At 38.8% G+C, this 18299-nt stretch overlaps 1 protein-coding gene across 13 annotated transcripts in view; it reads right to left on the reverse strand.

Moving 5' to 3' along the window:
• Positions 1–18299, reverse strand: part of atp11a (ATPase phospholipid transporting 11A) — a 47355-nt gene that overhangs the window by 9045 nt on the left and 20011 nt on the right. For 11 of the 13 annotated variants that reach the window (XM_055024962.1, XM_055024955.1, XM_055024954.1 and 8 more), the window contains 21 exons: positions 8576–8698; positions 8250–8339; positions 7926–8006; positions 7735–7842; positions 7487–7615; positions 6918–7021; positions 6798–6845; positions 6407–6471; positions 6245–6326; positions 5216–5366; positions 4927–5124; positions 4736–4849; positions 4316–4375; positions 4050–4216; positions 3888–3959; positions 3219–3292; positions 3013–3116; positions 2000–2181; positions 876–1127; positions 599–776; positions 418–520 (listed from right to left, as the gene is read on the reverse strand). In XM_055024962.1, coding sequence (XP_054880937.1) covers positions 418–520; positions 599–776; positions 876–1127; positions 2000–2181; positions 3013–3116; positions 3219–3292; positions 3888–3959; positions 4050–4216; positions 4316–4375; positions 4736–4849; positions 4927–5124; positions 5216–5366; positions 6245–6326; positions 6407–6471; positions 6798–6845; positions 6918–7021; positions 7487–7615; positions 7735–7842; positions 7926–8006; positions 8250–8309 — 2332 coding nt within the window. In that variant the 5' untranslated portion in view covers positions 8310–8339; positions 8576–8698. Of the gene's footprint in view, positions 1–417; positions 521–598; positions 777–875; positions 1128–1999; positions 2182–3012; positions 3117–3218; positions 3293–3887; positions 3960–4049; positions 4217–4315; positions 4376–4735; positions 4850–4926; positions 5125–5215; positions 5367–6244; positions 6327–6406; positions 6472–6797; positions 6846–6917; positions 7022–7486; positions 7616–7734; positions 7843–7925; positions 8007–8249; positions 8340–8575; positions 8699–15895; positions 16343–18299 lie in introns of those variants that run through there. The other 2 variants (XM_055024953.1, XM_055024956.1) reach the window with 2 other exon arrangements.

An 18299-nucleotide genomic window follows, 5' to 3' on the forward strand; every position in this document is an offset into this window, starting at 1 on the left:
ATCAAATCAAAATGAACAAGTTGCTAAAATATTTTGAATAATAGCATTGGCTAAAAGAAAAAGTAAATCAGTTTGTAGATGTTTAAAGACCAAAATATTTGTAGCTGAAATTGCAGACAGTATTGACTCAGAAGGGATCAATTCAGTTTTAATTTGTAAAAATCTAATATGTATTTTTTTTTATTTGGCAGTGATAATCCAAACAGACTGTCTTATAAAATCCAATAGCATTCACCAAAGTTGTGGTTGCACTGTGGAAGAATGTAAAAGGGATGGAAAGCAATGAGGCTGGTGAGAACAAACCAAGGGATAAAAGGCAAACACCAACAAAATGGAAAGGATTGAAACAAAGTCGCATGCAACTATTAAATGTTTGATTGAGTTTTCATTGTTTGCTTATGCTGGATAAACACCAACCGATGCCAACGTGGGCCTCCAGGATCATGCTAACATCATTTGCCCCATCTCCAATGGCGAGGGTGATTGGGTGCTCTTTGGACGATTTGATCATCTTGACGATCTGAAAACAAGAACCACCAGTGATTGACGTCGAAGCACTGACTAGATTTATTATGTTAATGCCTCAAAGGATTTCTACCTGTGCTTTCTGAAGAGGAGCCATTCGACAGCAGAGCACCGCACTGCAGTTGCGGCATATTTCTAGGAATATCTCTTTGTAATTCCCTGAGTTGGAGTCTTCCTGGCTGGGCCTCATCACGGCGGAGAGAGTGGCACCATCGATTATCAGGCCGTAGTCGGTGTACTCGCTGGATAAACTGGAAAGATGCCACAAACCAACGGTTTATATTTCCATTCTTTGCATTTCTACTTACATAAAGCAGAACAGAATCAATTGTGGTTACAAAAAAACGCACCCAGAAGAGGCGTCGCGCGGCATGGTTCCGTAATGCCGGAGCACCGTCCTGCTCAGCTCAAACAGGACATCATGCAGGCTCTGCTCCTCCGTCCGCTTGGTGGTGAGCTCCAGGATCTGGGTGCTGCGGCGAAACAGCTTGCTCGCGTAGCAGGTAGCAGCCGCGGTCTCCATCTTGTCTCCGGTCAGCACCCACACCTTCATGCCCGCCTTGTGGAGAGACTCTATGGTATCTGCAGCTTTCTCCTGCAGCCTGGGGAGGAAGCGCATGTTTGTTCATGCAAAAAGCATATAAAAAGAATCTGAGCATTTGAGTTGGCATTCTAACTCTGGTAGTTCAAAATAAAGTATATATTTTGGTAGTCTAACATTTTTTTCAGCAAGATGTGCCTATATTTGATCTAATTTAGCATTTTTCACACCAAATCTTCAAAAATTACATTTGACTTCCAGTGAAATACAGCAATTTTCTATTGTTTACTTTATAATTTGATAGGAAAAAATGTCTGTAATTCAAAGAAATATATGTCAAAAACAAGCAATTTTACACATATAAAAACTAATTTATTAAATTTAGTAAATAAATACAGACAATTCCCAATTTTGTAAATGGTGCCAACATGTGCAAAGAGAAAAACACCAAGGTATTTTTTATTTTTGCACAGGTAATATCCACAGGTGGATCTATGGTTTAGAAGAGTTTGTAATCTTGTTAATGATGGTTCTAAAAGGTTTATGTATTGTATAATAAAAAAATTAAAAAAATTCTAAATTATGTTCTCATTTTCTCTGAAACTATAGCAGCTGCTTTGACACTTATACTACTGATGGAGTTTCCAAATTTTAGCTTTATCTTGATACCAAGATTATTGAAATAGAGTTTGAAATTGTTGAGAAAAACTAAAATAGGTTTGTTATTTTAACCACATAATTCAGAAAACAATGTTGGGATAAGATAGAGAGCAAACATCTTTTTTTTAATGCTTATTACAAAAACATGCGCGCGTCACATTTTGTTCAGAACGGTTCCTTTAAAACTTGTGCTGGGATTGCTTTTGCTCCACCAGAGCATCCTGCTTTGGGATATTGGGGCTTGCAGAGTTTTAACGCAACACAACTCTCTACCTGTCCTCTACAGCGGTGGCTCCCAGCAGGATGAGGTCTCTCTCAATGAGGTCATACGCCTCGGCCACCAGCTTGTCCTGGTCCTGAAATTCCAACTTGGCCCTGGTCAGGAGGTGGCAAACCTGCTCGTACTGCTCCGGACTCAGCCGCCGATAGGCGACGCAGAGAGTCCTCAGGCCTTCCTGGAGGGAACACAGACAGACAGACAGACACGGAAAGGGCTTTGAAACATAAAGGCATTCGGTGTCGGCTCTGAGTAATAGTGTGCAGTGTGCGGGCACCAGGCTGACTAGTTCAACACCCACCACCTAGATTTCCATTTCCACTGAAAGCTGTGAACCGTCTGCTGCCGCAAACACTCAGAGAAAGAGAGAGGAACCTCTTTTTGACCTGGTTTTTACAGCCACTTTAATTCACTGGATCTACTTCAGCTGAACAGACACACTGACCTGAAACTACACTCTCACACAGTCACACCTGTTTCTTGAAAATATGTCACTTTAAAGAAGATGATTTGTGATATTTTAACTTGAGTTAGTATTTTTAGACAACTTTGTTGAAGCTGCAAAAAACAGAAATGGTTTCTAGCGCAAATATCTTATTACATTTGAAAAAAAAGACAAAACTGATTGGATTTGCACACGAGTGGTCGGTCTCCACCATTAGATTTTAACAATTCAAATTTTTTTAATTAGGTTTGCAGATTCTATAAAAAGTAAAATGTTTGCAATATGATTTGTGAATATATTCACACCCCTTGGATTGTTTGCATTTCATCAAACTCGACTACATATTCGCAAAAACTGAAAATTTATAATGTTTAGAGAGAAAATTTCGCTGATGTGGGCCATGCTTCACTGATTCACCTCCTGTGGTAACCTTGGAAACTGTGGTCAGGATGTAGCTGTGGAAACCACGAACGCTGTGCAGCTTTTACAGCTCAAATTTGCTTCTTATGAGAACATCTTCTGAGGAAACGTAGACGTGTAACTGTGTCATGTTTTTGTCCTCACCACTGCGTTTCGCTCCACCCGTGCTTTGACCTGCTCCACTTTTCCTGAGACGACTCTGGGGAAGATGGAGGAATCGGCTCCTTTGCAGAACAGGTACAGCTCACCTGCTCACAAAAACGGAGGAAAAACAAAGAGTAAGAGGAGAAAAAAAAACACACAAAAGCATAAAAATAAACAAAATATTTATACAGTTTTAGATGCGTTACCCGTGCTGGACCTGACAATGACGCTCATCCTCCGTCTCACAGAGTCAAAAGTCAAAACTTCGAGCAGCTCAAACCTAGTGTTAAAAATACAGAGCAAAATAACTGCAGCTGAGCTTATGAATAATGGACAAAAATATTTAAAATCTAAAGAGGAAACCTCAAATAAAAAGTCAAACATGATGCAAGGTCATCTTTTTATCCCAGCTAAAACAAAAATTGTTTGCGATGCCAAATAATGATGTAATACTGCAAAAACATTATGTTTTATGCACAAACATGCGAGTTCATTTATAGGCAGCACTGCTAGTTTCTGTAAAGTTTTAAGTAAATAAGACTGTTTTAAATGTCAGCACTTTAGAAGAAAAGTTCTGGTAAACTAAATCAAAGGACAGATTTTTACTTTACACAAAAGATCCAATTCATCACACACAATCTATACACTGTATTTAGTTATTTTTTCTTCACTTTCTACCATGTCAAATCATTTATTCATCAGACTACTTCATATTAGGACAATAAATGAATTGTGAATATGCACAACTTTTTGAGAAGTTTGAAATTTTCATGCATTTCTTTCTGTATTAATAATTAAATCATCGAGTAAAGAGTGTGAGACATTTTAAATAAAAAAACAATCCAGAGGTGGTGAGTGTTTGGGGTCACACTCACCTCTCTATCTCATCTTCCCTGTTTAAGATCTCCATCTGACCGTCCTTCAGCCGCAGATAGGTGAACCCCAGCCTGCAGCACAGAGCGTTTTAACAGGAGTGAGCGACTAAATGAGTTAGGGGGGACAAAAATCGTAATTCTTTATGCGTTTGTCTGCTTCACCTCTTCATGCCTTCCACCAGCGCCACCTCGTCTGGCGAAGAGGAGATGTAGAAGGAGGAGGACTTGCCCTGGTGGATGCCATGTTTGATCCCATCCACTGTCTCCTCCTCCTTCACCTGTACCGTGTGGCACAAACACAAGGCGCGGAAAAACAGCTCCTCACGCTCCTGTGGTGGATGAACAGGGCTGTTACACACACACACACACACACCCACGCACACACCCACACACACACACTAAAACCATCAGGGAGGAAATCCACTCACTCTGGCTTCAGGCCCTGGCGATGTGTCGATCATATCGATACCAGCAGCACCAGGCATCACCTTGCAACAACACAGGCCGAGTTTACGAATTATTCACACTTTGACTTATAAATTGTATTTTATAATGAGTTTTATCAAAAACACAAAATATCACTGACTATTTCAACAAAAGTTTATTACAGCTGCATCTGAATGTCATAGAACAGATAATTTATTTCAGTTTCAAGATGTGAAACTTTTATTACAGTAGATTTATATTACACAGGGAAGCATTGCAAATATTTATTTATGCTAACATTTATGATCATGGCTTAAATGTAGCAAAAAATATAGCTATGAAAACTGCAACTATTTGGATCAGAGGGATAATTTGGCATAAACGTTCTGTGAATAATAATTATTAAATAATAATATTATTACCTGCCCGTTACAGATGATATGAGGTACGTAAACGTTTCCGTCCACACAGCACTCTATGAACTCCATGTTGTTCTCGGTGAGAGTCCCAGTCTTGTCCGTGAAAATGTACTCCACCTGGAAAGAGCTGAGTTAATTCCTGCATCTTTACTTTTCTGATTTAAAGCATCTGAGGTTTCCTGCCGGATCTCTACCTGACCCAGCTCCTCGTTCAGGTCCGACGTGTTGACCACGGCTCGCTCGCCCAGCTCCTCGTCAAACATCTCATCGTCCCACATGATGAAATAGGAGCCCAAGAACTTCTGCATCTCCACGGTGACGTACATGGAGACGGGGATGATGTAGTTGAACAGCACCATGAAGGCCAAGAAGTCCGTGAACGCCCTGATCAGCTAAAGAAGAAAGCGACAAAGAAAAGCCTCAGAAACTAAAACGAAGAATTTGTCGCATCAGGAAGTTAGAGGAAGTTAGCTGAAAGCTCACAACGTGTCTTTGCCTCTCGCTCTCCGTCTTCTCGTTGTACCACGGCTCGTCTCTGTTGGGGTCGGCCTGCCACACGTACTTCAGCGCCGTGTTGATGACGGCTTTGCTGATGAGGATGCACAGGTAGACCACCAGGTAGGCGTTCATTGATCTGCAGGGGGAGACAATGAGCAGCTGGTGAGAATTCATTAGAAAAATGTATGTTATTTTAGTCTCACCATTTATCTACATATTACATACAGTACCACAGAAAGGAATGTATTTCCTTACTTTTTTGTTAAATTAACATTTAAAATTATCAAAGAAATTTCAATATGACACAAACATTTAATAAATAAAAATTTATGTAAATAATTCTTGATTTTTTTTTATTCTTTTAAGTTAGTTGTTGCATAATACTGTCACCCTGACAAACAAGAAGCTCAAATAAATCACCAAAAAGCACAAAATAATTTATGAACTTTCCAATCTGCACTGTTTCATAAATGATGGGCCCTCATTACTGATTCCCAACAAGACGTATTGTTTTAGGAAGAACAAATTCTGCTAAATTTATGAATATTGTATTCATATTTCTCCATAGAGACGCTGCTATTAAATCAATTAACTAAGAAATCCACAGTAGGAAAACCAGTCAGGCAGGTGCAGATAAAGCACTGGCCAAACAAAAAACATTCCTGTCGAGCCGAGTTAATTTTGGTAAAAGGAAGACAAATGCCAAATGACAGTAACAAACTGCAAATGAGATCCACCTACGAGCCATCTGGAGCGAAGACTCAATCAGCGCCAGATGGAAAGAAATAGAGTCTCTGCAGCGAGCCGCTGAGACTCACAAACCAGCAGTCGGTGAATAAAAGATTTGAGATGTGAACAGATGGGCATTAAACAAAAATTAGACGATTATCTAATCCAGTGTGAGAAAAAAAGATGATCAGGTTGCAGCTTCGATGGAAAATATCAGACAGAGCTAAAGGAGGCGGTTTCTAAAATTAAAAACAAAGGATTGGGAGATCAGGGGGGGTGGCTTACTTTTCCACCGCCGATCGCTTCTGAGATTTGGACTGGTAGTTGAGAGCCATCTTGGTTTCCATGCCAGTGTAGATAGCGACACCTTAATGAAGTAAAAACGCAGTTTAAGACACACAAATCAATAAATCAAACTGAAAGGTTTTGGTGTATTTTGTGAGTTACCGTAGATATATTCAGTGTTTTTAAGCGTCGCTCCACGAAGCAGCAAGTTTTGAGACGCCAAAGACCTACGGAGGACAAACACTCTTTGTGCTGTTGCTTTGGTCATTAATGAAGAGAATAATAATAATTATTATTATTTTTACAAAACCAGATGAAGAAACTAAAAAATAAGCACTAACTTTCTGCTGCATCCAAATACAATGAAATGTCACACAAAGTACTACTCCAAGGAAATAAATTACATTCTTAAATCCACACATTTTTACACACTGCTCTAAATTCTTGCATTAGTATATGTTATAATGAAAATTAGAGTCCTAAAATTTGCCTGAAACAAACTGTGTCCAACAGATATTTACTAGAGACAGTTTTCTCGTTATGTTTGGCGTACCTGGACACAGGCTCATTTCCCATGTAAATGTTGATATTGCCCCTAAATCTGGATGAAAAAGAAGTGAGGTCAGACATGTTTCTGATGTAAATTTAAACCGTGTGCGTCTGTTTTACTGACTTGTACAGGTCTGGCTGCGGCTGTTCACAGTCGATGGTGGCGTGGATGCAGTTGACCTCTTCCTCTGTTTTGTAAGCTTTGGTGTCTTGAACTGCGTGGTACGTCTGTGAAAAAAGGCTGTAAGTTTATATCTGAAGAAGAGAAAGAGTACAAGTGGTAAAACCTTGAAAATGTGATAAATGTTTCCGCATATTTGGGATTTTGTGTGAGAAAGCAACACAAAGTTGCACATAAGTGTGGGAAAAGTAAAATAATCCATTTCTTATGGTTGTGTGGGAAAAAGCATTTGATCTGCTAACATTTAGCAGATCAAATGCTACGTTTTTGTATCTGAACTACCAAAAAATACAACTAATCTGTGCAACTACCTGAAATTTGAAGCAGAAAAGTATCTAATGCCGAAATTACTAGGAATATATACTTTATATAAGCTTATTTTTTTTGGTAGAAATTTAGAAACCATGTATAATTTTACTTTTATTTCATCATAAGTTTATTCTGTGCTCCTGTATGCAATCTGAAACAGATTAAATGTGAAAAACACAAAATATTATCTGCATAAAGCCCACCTTGTGGCTGCTTTCCCCGTCCAGGCTGGCCGTTGTAACGTAACACGTCCCGTCATCTCGAGACGAGGACAGAAGAATGAGATCGCATGGAAAGGACTCGTCTTCCTTCACGTACACCACATCTCCGACCTGAAGGACAGAGAAAGTGAAGCTCATTAATCTACAGACCCAGGAAGCTTCCTTGCTCTGGTTAGCTTCCGCGAAAGTTTTACGTATCAGAGTAATCAGTCTGAGTTACAGTCACGCACCGTAAGCTTGCGACTGGGTTTGCAGCTCAGTTTCCCGTGCTGCACCACCTGGACCAGACACTGGTTGACAGCTTTGTCTGCTTTATGTCTCAACCAGTCCTCATAGCCCTGCAGGACACACAGAGGAAGGGCTGTTGGATGCGTGGCATTGAAGCTGATGTGACGCGCAAAGCAGAACAATCAGGGCTCACCTGTTTAATGGCGGTCACGATGATGACAAAGAAGAGCGGCAGCCCGCTGGTGACTGGACTTGTGGGAGTATCGATGATTAGCTGTGGTCACAAACAAAGATTTTAAAGATGATAAAGGACTGTAGAGTACACAAAACTAAAAACTGAGTCATGTTGTCTGTTGTTCTTTCAGAAAATTGTTTTATTTTTGTCTGTACTCCAGTTAGTGATTAATCGACTACTAAATTATTTTAATAATCACTTAATCACTATTAATCTAATTAAACAACAACCCTGATAAAGGTCTCAATAATAAAAATAAAACGGGACACACTATATACACACCTGAACCAGAAAGATGATGAGAAAGTAGAAGTTGGCCACTCTCCTGAACTGCTCAAACATGTTCTTGGGGATGAAGTTCCAAAAAGTGTACTGGAAACACAAGAGGTGAAATATCCAATCTGCGTGTGAATTGAAGGTTTGGTGCAAAAACAAGTAACTGATCAGCAGAAACAAATCCAGCAACAAAGAAACATGACAAAGTGTTTTCCTTTCAGTCAGAAAGTAGGTGAAATGCTGTTTCTTTTACAGAAGCGTTTTAGTCCAGTGTTCTGTTGCAAAGTATAGATCAGCCAGACATGTTTTTGTGTGTCTACACTTTCACCGACCTTGGAGGAAACTATTCTGTTATCTGGAAACCTCTGCTGAATGAACGCCTCAGCTCCTGGAGGAGGCTCCTTATGTGCAATATAAACTGTCCTGGTGTCCACACAGTTCTCCTCCCCAGCACACTGCAGGAGAAAGAAGACAAAAAAAAAAAACGAAATAAAAGTCAAACTGCAACACAAACATGAATGTTTTAGTGTCGCTGCTCTATTTATTCAGCCTAAATCGACCCCAGTGGGCTTCTCAGACATTTACAGAGGGCTACAATGAGTTAGCGAATTGTTCGTAATGAATGAGAGTTTTTGTTGCCAGGGATACAAGGACGTGCATGTGACTCGGCCTGGAATGCAGCAGGAAACGTTTTCACGCGCTCCCCCACACACGCATCTTCACAGCGTGATGAGAGAATGAGAAAAGTTTCATCCATTGGTTAGACGCTGTGATTTCCTTTTCAATATGACAAGGAAAATTATCCACATCACTTTCTTTTATTCAGAAAATCTAAGATATTAAACACAATTAATGACACAAAAGCCTCAAGCTTGCATTTAGTTTCTAGTAGCATCCAGCTGTACCAGGAATAGATTTTAAAACATGTCCAATCTTACAGACAAATCTCTTCCTTTCAGTGAAAGAGGACATGAAAGCATACGGCTTGCCAAATTAAGTCGCCCCCACAGAGTTGCTGTTCCCTCTTTCCTCTCCCACCTGCCCGCTCCGTCTGCTTCACCTAACATCCTTTTGCATGTCCTCCTACCCTGAGGCACGTGGTTGAACAGACTTTGACTAGAGAATGAAAATCGAAACCAAAACATACGGGCTGCAGGTCATTTCACGGCAGTAGTAGATTTAAATCTGACAGAAAATGAAGAAACTTCAAGATTGTACATTTTTATGCATCAAAGTGTTTGTGACCTTTATCTCGATCAAACACATCCTGCTCACTAATTTGTTGTCGTTCGAAAATGGTGGTTGTTCTTAGCTTTTACTTAAAAAACGATCACTGATCTGATTCAAATCCCAATAACTGGATTTTGCATCATGTAGCTATTAATAGCACACTACTAAATAACTGTTTAGGGTTATAATTGGCAAAAACAGGTTTTAATTTATCATAAAACCTGTAGTGAGCAGAACGGCAGGCATCTGTTGCTGCTGCCAGTTTTCCCAGTAATGCTTCTTTATTGGTTTTCTCACCTCCCTCCATCACCACAACCTAGACAGCCTTGAAGGCAATCCCTGCTATATCGATTATGCTCCACTTTCATCCGGATTTGAGCTTTTCACATGAAAGCCCGTCTGCATTTAATCAAATAAAAAAGCGTCCTTACAAAATAAACGCTGGACTCGTAACCCAGAGACGTCTCGGCCCCTCGGCCTTCAGGTGTAACCGGAGACTTTAAGCTATTCTGGAGCACGATAATAACTTTTAGTGGCGTTTTGTGTTTCAGGATGCGGAGGACTTCAGGAGTGTATTTATAGTTGGGAGGGAAACGTGTGCAGTATGGAGAGAATGATGGGGAGAGCACAGAGGCTTTGTATCTGTCCATCTCACTCTGCGTCCGCATCTTTTCTTACGAAGGCAACCCTTCAGGGATCGGCCCTCAGAGGCCAACATCCTCACGGCATCAAACATGTATGAGAGGCGTAGCACAGGAGCAGACAGAGTTACTTCTGTAGTTGCTCCTGCAAATTACTGTTATATATTTAGACAAACTACCCGTCATTAGTTCATCAATTATGTGTAGATTCTGTGTTGATCTGCATCTTTCCCACATTGAGCTGTTGAAGGAAGTGCTATTGGCATTAATTTAACCCTAAAACCTTAAAAAGGTGAAATCAGAACAGTAAATGTTGATTTTTAAATGTACTACCAATGTTGCTAAACATCACTTTAGGTTTAGAAAGTTACTTTGAAACTCTGAATTACTCAAAGTTTGGTATATAAAAAAGAGTTAAGTGAAAGTATTCTTTAAATATCGACTCAGGTTGATGATCTTATCAGATTTTTTCAAAAAAATCAAGTTATATTTGTTATGCAATACCCATAAATAGTCACAGATGAAGAAAAATGGCAAAATATCAATTATTCATTGCATCAGTGAGATTTTAGTCATCCAATTTCAAAGTGCGAGTGTGCCAGTTCTTCACAAATAGCCCACACTGCTCTATCGAGCATTAGAGCCAGAAAACTCAAGCCCTGCTGTGATCAGGAATGCATAGTAAACAGGAAGAGCTGGACCCACCCACCCACCCACTCGCACTGACTGCCACGCTTTCTGGAAAAACACCCACTTTAAGTTTGACCAGCCCCAGATCCACCCACCCACACCAACAAGAAAAAGAAGAAATCAACTCCAGTTACTGAAGGTTTTTAAAGCTGCAAGACCGAGAAAAGGCTGTCGATGCTTTTCTCACTGCTTCTACATGAAAAAGCAACAAAGAAGAAAATTCTATTTTGTGAATGTTTCAAAGCAAAGATCAGGAAAAGACACCCTGAATAAATACAAAGGCCATTGTAAAATAACTATTTTGTCCTTGAATAACTGCTTGTGCCAACCTGATGTTTGCTAAATAAATTTTGATGGCTCCTTTTTTCTCTCATCAGTACAACTCACATTTTCCCAGATTTTTTTGTTGTTGACAGATGCAAGAATACAATCAGAGATGTGTGAAGTTTACTTGGTAAACTTTTTGTAATTTTGTCTCTTTAGACTAGAGCATCAACTTGAACTTGCATGTGAAAGGTCAAATCTAAGAGGTTAAACTTTTTTTCTTTTCTTTCTCTTTTTTTTCCAAATTGCTCTACAAGCAAAAGCCCCAGAAAACCCTTTGTGACACTGACATTGGGGCCCTGTCACCAGAGCTAATTCTGCATGACGCCTGCCAAACCCTGATAACATTTGGAGGACACTGAAAAAAATAAATAAATCACAGTAAAACACACAAACCCATGTTTGTCTGCGGCTTCACATGACCGTGTTCTTGTTTCAACTGGTGATTAATGTGGTTTATCTCCCACTGCAACAGGGAGAATCCCCAAAAAAACTAAAACACACCTAATTTATGCACCATTTATCTACTTTGGGTGTCCAAGGATGATGCTTGCACGCCACAGTTTGCTCTCAAACTCTACTTAGCTAAAAAGGTGGCAGGAAAAAACCTTTTCTAAATAAATACGGCCATGAGGGTGTCATAACACGCACTGACAAGGATTTAGAAAGAAAAGAAATTGTAATTTCATCATAAATTTGTTGAATATTTTCTACCTGTGACACCCAGTCTGTGTGTGGCAGGCTGGGAGTGCGTTTGTGTTGCTACAGCCACAGATTAGAAAGCAGCTGTTCTCCCCATCTGTCTCGTTCAGCCTCAGCCGGGTCAACAGGCCAGGCAAAGTAAGATAATAATAAATCCCCATCATCCACCTATGAAAAGTCACTGTTCTGCCTTCAACCGTGACAGAAGGCGTGGGCTGTTTGGAGATTCAAGACTTAATGCATAATCATTTCTTTCAGTATTTCATACAAAATAAACATTTTTCTTACCAAGTGCAGATTGTCAGAAAAAAAAGGTACAGGCTTAAATGCTTTAAAAAAAAAGGATTGGAGGAGGTCTGATTAAAACTGCATTTGCTGTTTTTAAACAGGTCAAACAGCTTTCAAAGTTCATCACAAGTCAGTCGATTGTCAGATACAAAAATTAACACAGTTGGACCCCATCTGTTTGCAGATTAACCTACTGGAGGATTTATCTGTGGAACATAATTTTTAATTATTTATTGGACTTTTTTTTCCAGAAGTATATCTAAAATATTGTAAACAAAATCCAGATATGGAAGCTAAAATACAGAGGCACTACTGACTGCCATTTGGAAAGCACCCAATCTGGGGAGCTGCATCAATTTTCATCATAACTCCAGGCAGGCAGATGAAGAACAAACGAAGGCAAACCCACATGAATCCTCTCAAAAAGTACATCCAACTTGGTTAAGTGTTCCTGCAAATGACTGCAAGTAAGTAGGTGACCTGAATGCAACAGCTTAAAAGTGATGCTCCTTCCTGGCAGCTGCAGAAAACAGGCTGGGAGATGACGTTACCTTCAGTCTCCAACAACAGTAAGAAATGGCAGAATGCAGAGAAAACGTGCTGAATAAACTAATTACTCCACAATAGACAGGATAATTATCCCTTATTTTAAGCAAACTTGACTTCAGGTTATTCAAAGGAACATAAAATTGTCCTTGAGTTATTTTTCATAAAAAACAAGTATATAGTTTCACCTATAAAACTTGCTTTTTTCAATATCTCATCAAAATGTAAGTAGTAAATAATTTCTGATGGAGTCTTGGAATCTTCATAATATGAAGATATCACAATTTTATTGCATCTTCTTTCAATATAGAAAATTTTTCAGTGTTTTTTTTTCCTTTTGCGATGGAAAAATTAATTTTTCCAACTGATTTTTAGACAATGAGACTGATTTACCAATCTTAATCACATGACATCACAGCCATTTGTTTTTTAAAATACCAATGAAAGATGGTGTTTTAGAATAAATAAAACAAGGAAACTACAATTTCTCATAAATGCTGCCATTTTTCATCCTTCGTCTTCAATACACACTAGAATGTAAATGTGTTGTTGGTTCAGTTCAATTATAGACTGTCTAAACTTGACACTCAGTCAAAGGAAGTACAGTGATGAAAATTGTATTGCCTGTATACAAACTGAAAGTTAAAATAAATAACTTAAGAGTAAAAACAAGAAAATATGTGAGGGTAAACGGCAGGTCAGAAAAATCTCAGGAGATTATTCATCATGAGATGACGAGAACTGAAATAGACGTTCACCTGCTTCCATTACCAATGTGGGTCAGAAGAGGTTTTTCCTTCCTACTATGTGTCCGAGACATTTGGTATAGCTTTGTTTTTGATATTAGGATCAAAATGAGTGCATTAAAATATTACAACATGCTACATCTACAATTTGAAACAAAGGAATCCCTCCTGCACTGTGTTGCATAAACCTCGTTTTCACACACGTTTCAGGCTTTTATATTAATCTTTACATCACGAGAAAGTGCAAATATTCACTGAGAAAGAATTGAAGAACTCATTAGAGATTGACTAAGCTCTAATATTACACTAAATAATGCACGACAAGAGCCAGGGAGCAGACAGACACGTGGCTTTGCTCCTCTGAGCTGAACAGAAGAGTAATTGTTGTGGGTTTCCTGCGGATAAGCGAAGCCATTCGTCTGGTGTCACAGCCATAAACCTGCTGGTCGTATTCGCCTTCTCTGAAGGGAGTGCCGCTATCGCTCACGTGACGCCCCAAATGACTCGGCCTAATGCTCCGGTGATGACAGGCATGACTCTGAGAAGTTCTCAACACTTAGATCACCTGATTGTGTTTGTGAAACCAGAAGTGACGACATCAAGAGAATATTGCAGAAGCTACAAGGGAAGTAATTTAATATAGCAACTGTTTATTCATGCAGAAGCTTCATGTCTTTACTCAAGAATGAAGCAAGAGCCAAACAAGCAAAGTGTTGATGCATGTTGTGACAAAATCAAAATAAGCTCCATCAGATCTTTTCAACAGAATCAAAAAGTGATAAAAACATCCTGAAGAACATGGAAAGTTTGCATGGAGCTTCATCCCAAGTCAGCTTTAAATATGTGAAATACAGCTGAAATCATCAACATGAAAGAAGCACGGTCTTGAGCTACATTACTCTGAGTAATGTACAAGTTTCACTTTTTACGCTGAATCACTGATGTACAAAAACTCTTTCAATTATCAATGTCTATAACGCTGCACCTGTATGAAGCTAACTCATCCAGCCACAGTGAAGCTACACTGCGTTCACAGCACTTAGACAATTAGCAGAAACCTGCAGTCCTGCTAGTCATCAGGCATCTGTTTTCCTTAGGGTGACAGAACTATTAAACGGCACAGCTCGTGAGCACATATTTCATCTCCACGTGTCCGTGCTTTCGCTTCCCTCGGTAATGCAATGCCTTCTCCAAACCTCTGATGCGATCAGAGGAAAAGTCCTAAAATGCCTCCCAGAAGCTTTTTCTGCAGCCTTTCTTTACCAACTTCTGAACATTTTCCTCCTATAAATAGTCTTGTTTCCTAACATTGTCTGATTACAGAATTGACATTGCAGGTAATCATTTACACATGCGTGCACACACCCGCATGTGGATGAGTTCAACTAAATAAGGAAAAAGATTTGTCTAGATAAACTACTGATGTATGCAAGTGAAAACAGTCATTATGCAGAGGAAACAGCTTCTGATTATACAAGACTTGGAACCTTTTAGTCTGAGTAATTGTGGAATAAATGGTTTCTGTATCACAAGTTTTTAGTGTTTGCTTCTGTAGCTCAACTGTTCAGCAGACCAATATTATCGGACTGGAATAGCAGCAAAGAGGAATTTAGTGAAGAATGCAAAAAGGAATTAGTCTAAAGACAAGAAAGACTCAAAGATCATATGCAGTAAACCTTTGATGGAAAAAAGTGGCAGCTGTTAGGACGACCAAAGACAAGGAGTATTAGCGACTGTTTGGCTATAATTCCTGGGTAAAAACAAAACAAAACATTTTTTTTTTACCAAAAAGACAGAGGGTTAAAAGTTGATCCTTGCCTCTTGCCCTGTCCTCTCTGCTGCTATGGTTTTTAAATGTCTTGTCTTATACAGTTACAAACAGCACCTCTACTGACTGGTTTAGCAAGTTTACTTGTAAAAACTATTACATGCTTATTGTGGAAAACCCCAATTAACTAAGCAATACATAACAGGTTCACTTCTGACTCGGGAGCAGAGTATTTTCCACCCATCACCCCATGTTGTCTTAAATCATTCTGCTTTGAAGTCAGATGTGAGACTGACATCCATTTTGCTCTGAACATATCAATCACAGCGTTTCGATCCAACAGAGTTGCACTCCACGTCTCGTTATGCAGTCATCAGCTTTGACTGAAGCGGCTGAAATCGTCTTGGGACGTCAAGATTTTCCAGAAACTATAAAACCTGCAACTTAAATCCTTAAATCTAATTGGTAGATTTTTCAAAAACCCAACATAAAATACAGACTCACAACTTCCAGAGTAAATCTAAAGAGCTTGTTTCCTGACTTGTTTTTCTTCTTAAGACATGTGTCAGGGACATCAAAAGGTTAAAATATTGCTAAGAGACCTGGTTTTCTCAGCTGTCCAGATTACTGCTGCCAAATAAAGAGAGCAGAACAACAGAGGCGGCTTCTGGAGGATGGAAAGTAATAAAACAGAGAAATATTGAGGAAAAGGCATACCTGCATCAGTCTCTTCATTCTGCTGCTCTTACCAATCCCTCTAGTTTTTGTCAAACTCCAACACAGTTATGAAGGGCCTGCTTTTACCGAAGCCTCACTGCCTCATTAGTCATATCTTCATGACCTTTTAATAGCTGCCTCACTTCTCTCTGATTACCAGTTCAGCCAACTTTCTCCCCGTCGTTCTCCGTTGGGCTTTAAAACTCAAATCATAGGAGAATCAACAGATAAAGCCAAATCTTTCTGGAGATTCCCTTCTGTTTCAGTTTTAAACAGGTTTTTCATGGCCTTACTCAGATTCCTAACCTACTGTGCAAACCAGTGATAGGAATGTTTTTCCAACATCTGACCTTCTGCCTACAAAAAACACAAAATCATTTAAGTTGCAGTCGAAATGTTTTTTTTAAATCTGGAGACATAAACTATAACTCCATCTCCACTATTCAAGGAAAAACAATTTACTCCAAGGCAACAACAAAACACAGTGAAAGTTATATTAAGCAACTGAATCTTTTCTATGGACGAAAAAACATTAGCAAAGATATTTGTCACCTTTTCATTTGACAGTATCTTTTAGCAGTCTCTAGGTTTAGCCTTTTTACTTTTCTACTATAAACAACAACCAGTTTGAGAATTTAAATTGGTAAATGTAAAAAAGTTTATTTGTTTAGAATAGTGCTAAACTGAATACATTACAACTCGGCACCAAAGTTATCCTCTGAAATTACAAAACCAATTGTTAGAAACCAAATATTTTTAGCTTTTTTTTGGAAATCTTGCCTTCAGTTCAGGGCTTTACATTAAATTTGTCTTCAGTCAAGTTCTGGTCGGCTCTGGTTTGTCCTCGCTGCTCCGTCCCCATGAATCCTGCTGCCCTTTCACGTCACCGAGAAAGACAGATACATTCGCTCTCATTGTTTGAGAGACGGAGGCAGTGGGAAAAGAGGAAAATACGACAGTCAGTTGCTCAGAGAACATCAGATTAACAGTTTCTGCTCTCTTGGTGCACAGACACCAGAATTGTGTTTTTTTTTTTACACATTCTGTCTATTTTGCTGATCTCTTTTTAACACTTTAAATATATAAATGGCTGTTCTGTGTTCTAGCAACAAAATATATAATAAACACAATTTGGAAACTTGTCATGAGATTTCTTCACATTGCTCAGCTTCAGTTGTGAGAATTAAATCTCTGTGGGAAAGAAAAAAAAATACAGATTAAGGGGTTGAGGGGGGAACCTAATAGCATAACGTGGTTCTCATGAGACTGGTCACCTGACATGGAAAAGGTACTATGGGGATAGATTCCTGAAAATTACAGCTTAGATTAGTGGAAACACGCAGCAATGCTGTCACTAAAAGTCACCATAATTCTTACATCTAGATAAATGTTGCCTCTCTGCAGTTTCTGGTTTTATTTAAATAAAATACGGCTACAAAAATTGCAACTAATATTCATAGCATGACTACTTATAAACTTCTATATGGAGTGACCAGTTAATCGTTTCCATCAGGAGCAGAAGACATGTCGCACCATGTTTTATTATTCTTAAAATAAAGGGAGAAATTAAATCATATATCCCGTCTTGGACACACCAAACTGATTTTGACATTTCAAGAGGATAAAACAAAGTGTCACAATCTCTTGCAGCCTGGATGAGCTGCAAACGTGTCCCAACACAGAAAACACAACTTCCTATTGAATAACTTCTCACACCTTTTAAAACAACTTACTATGACTAAGAAACAGCAAACAAGGACAACTCCTTAACAATCTGATGGAGCCATGCATGATGTGTTCCTTTATTGGAAAACCATCATAGTTTCCAATCAATCCAAGACAACCAACAGTTGTAAAAGTAAGAATTAATGTTGTTGTTTTTTTGTACAACAAAATTAGGAATTATTATTATTTTTCATCTAAAACAAAAGCAGTCAGATCATGTTTTGCAGCAAATTAAGTTTCGTGCTAATGCCATGAAAGTACTGCGATCATTTAGAAATTTAACACAAATGTTTAAAAATGATTTCACACAATTCAAAATGAATGCAAATTATTGAAGCCAGTAGTATGAGTATTATTAAAAAGAAAAAGAAAAAATAACCCTTAGTGCTGAAGCTCAGTTTGGGTTCATGATGAGTGAAGACAGGAAAAGAAAAAAAGAGAAGACAACCACTTGGTTGCAAATTTAGTGGTGGCCTCTTCCGTCTGTGGCAATCACGCTCAAATATTCATGTGGTGATTATTTATTTATGCTAAAATGCTACACGTGGCACCTAAAAACAATTTGGTTTGTGATTTGGGCCTTTGAGTAATGCAGCATTAAAGATAAATGTTTATGCAAGTTTGATCCCATTACTTACGTCATACCACTTGGAGCTTTTTCTTTTGAAGATTTTCCCTT

This window comes from Poeciliopsis prolifica, unplaced genomic scaffold (genome assembly GCF_027474105.1).
Source record: "Poeciliopsis prolifica strain line A6 unplaced genomic scaffold, Auburn_PproV2 SCAFFOLD134, whole genome shotgun sequence".
Taxonomy (NCBI): Eukaryota; Metazoa; Chordata; class Actinopteri; order Cyprinodontiformes; family Poeciliidae; genus Poeciliopsis; species Poeciliopsis prolifica.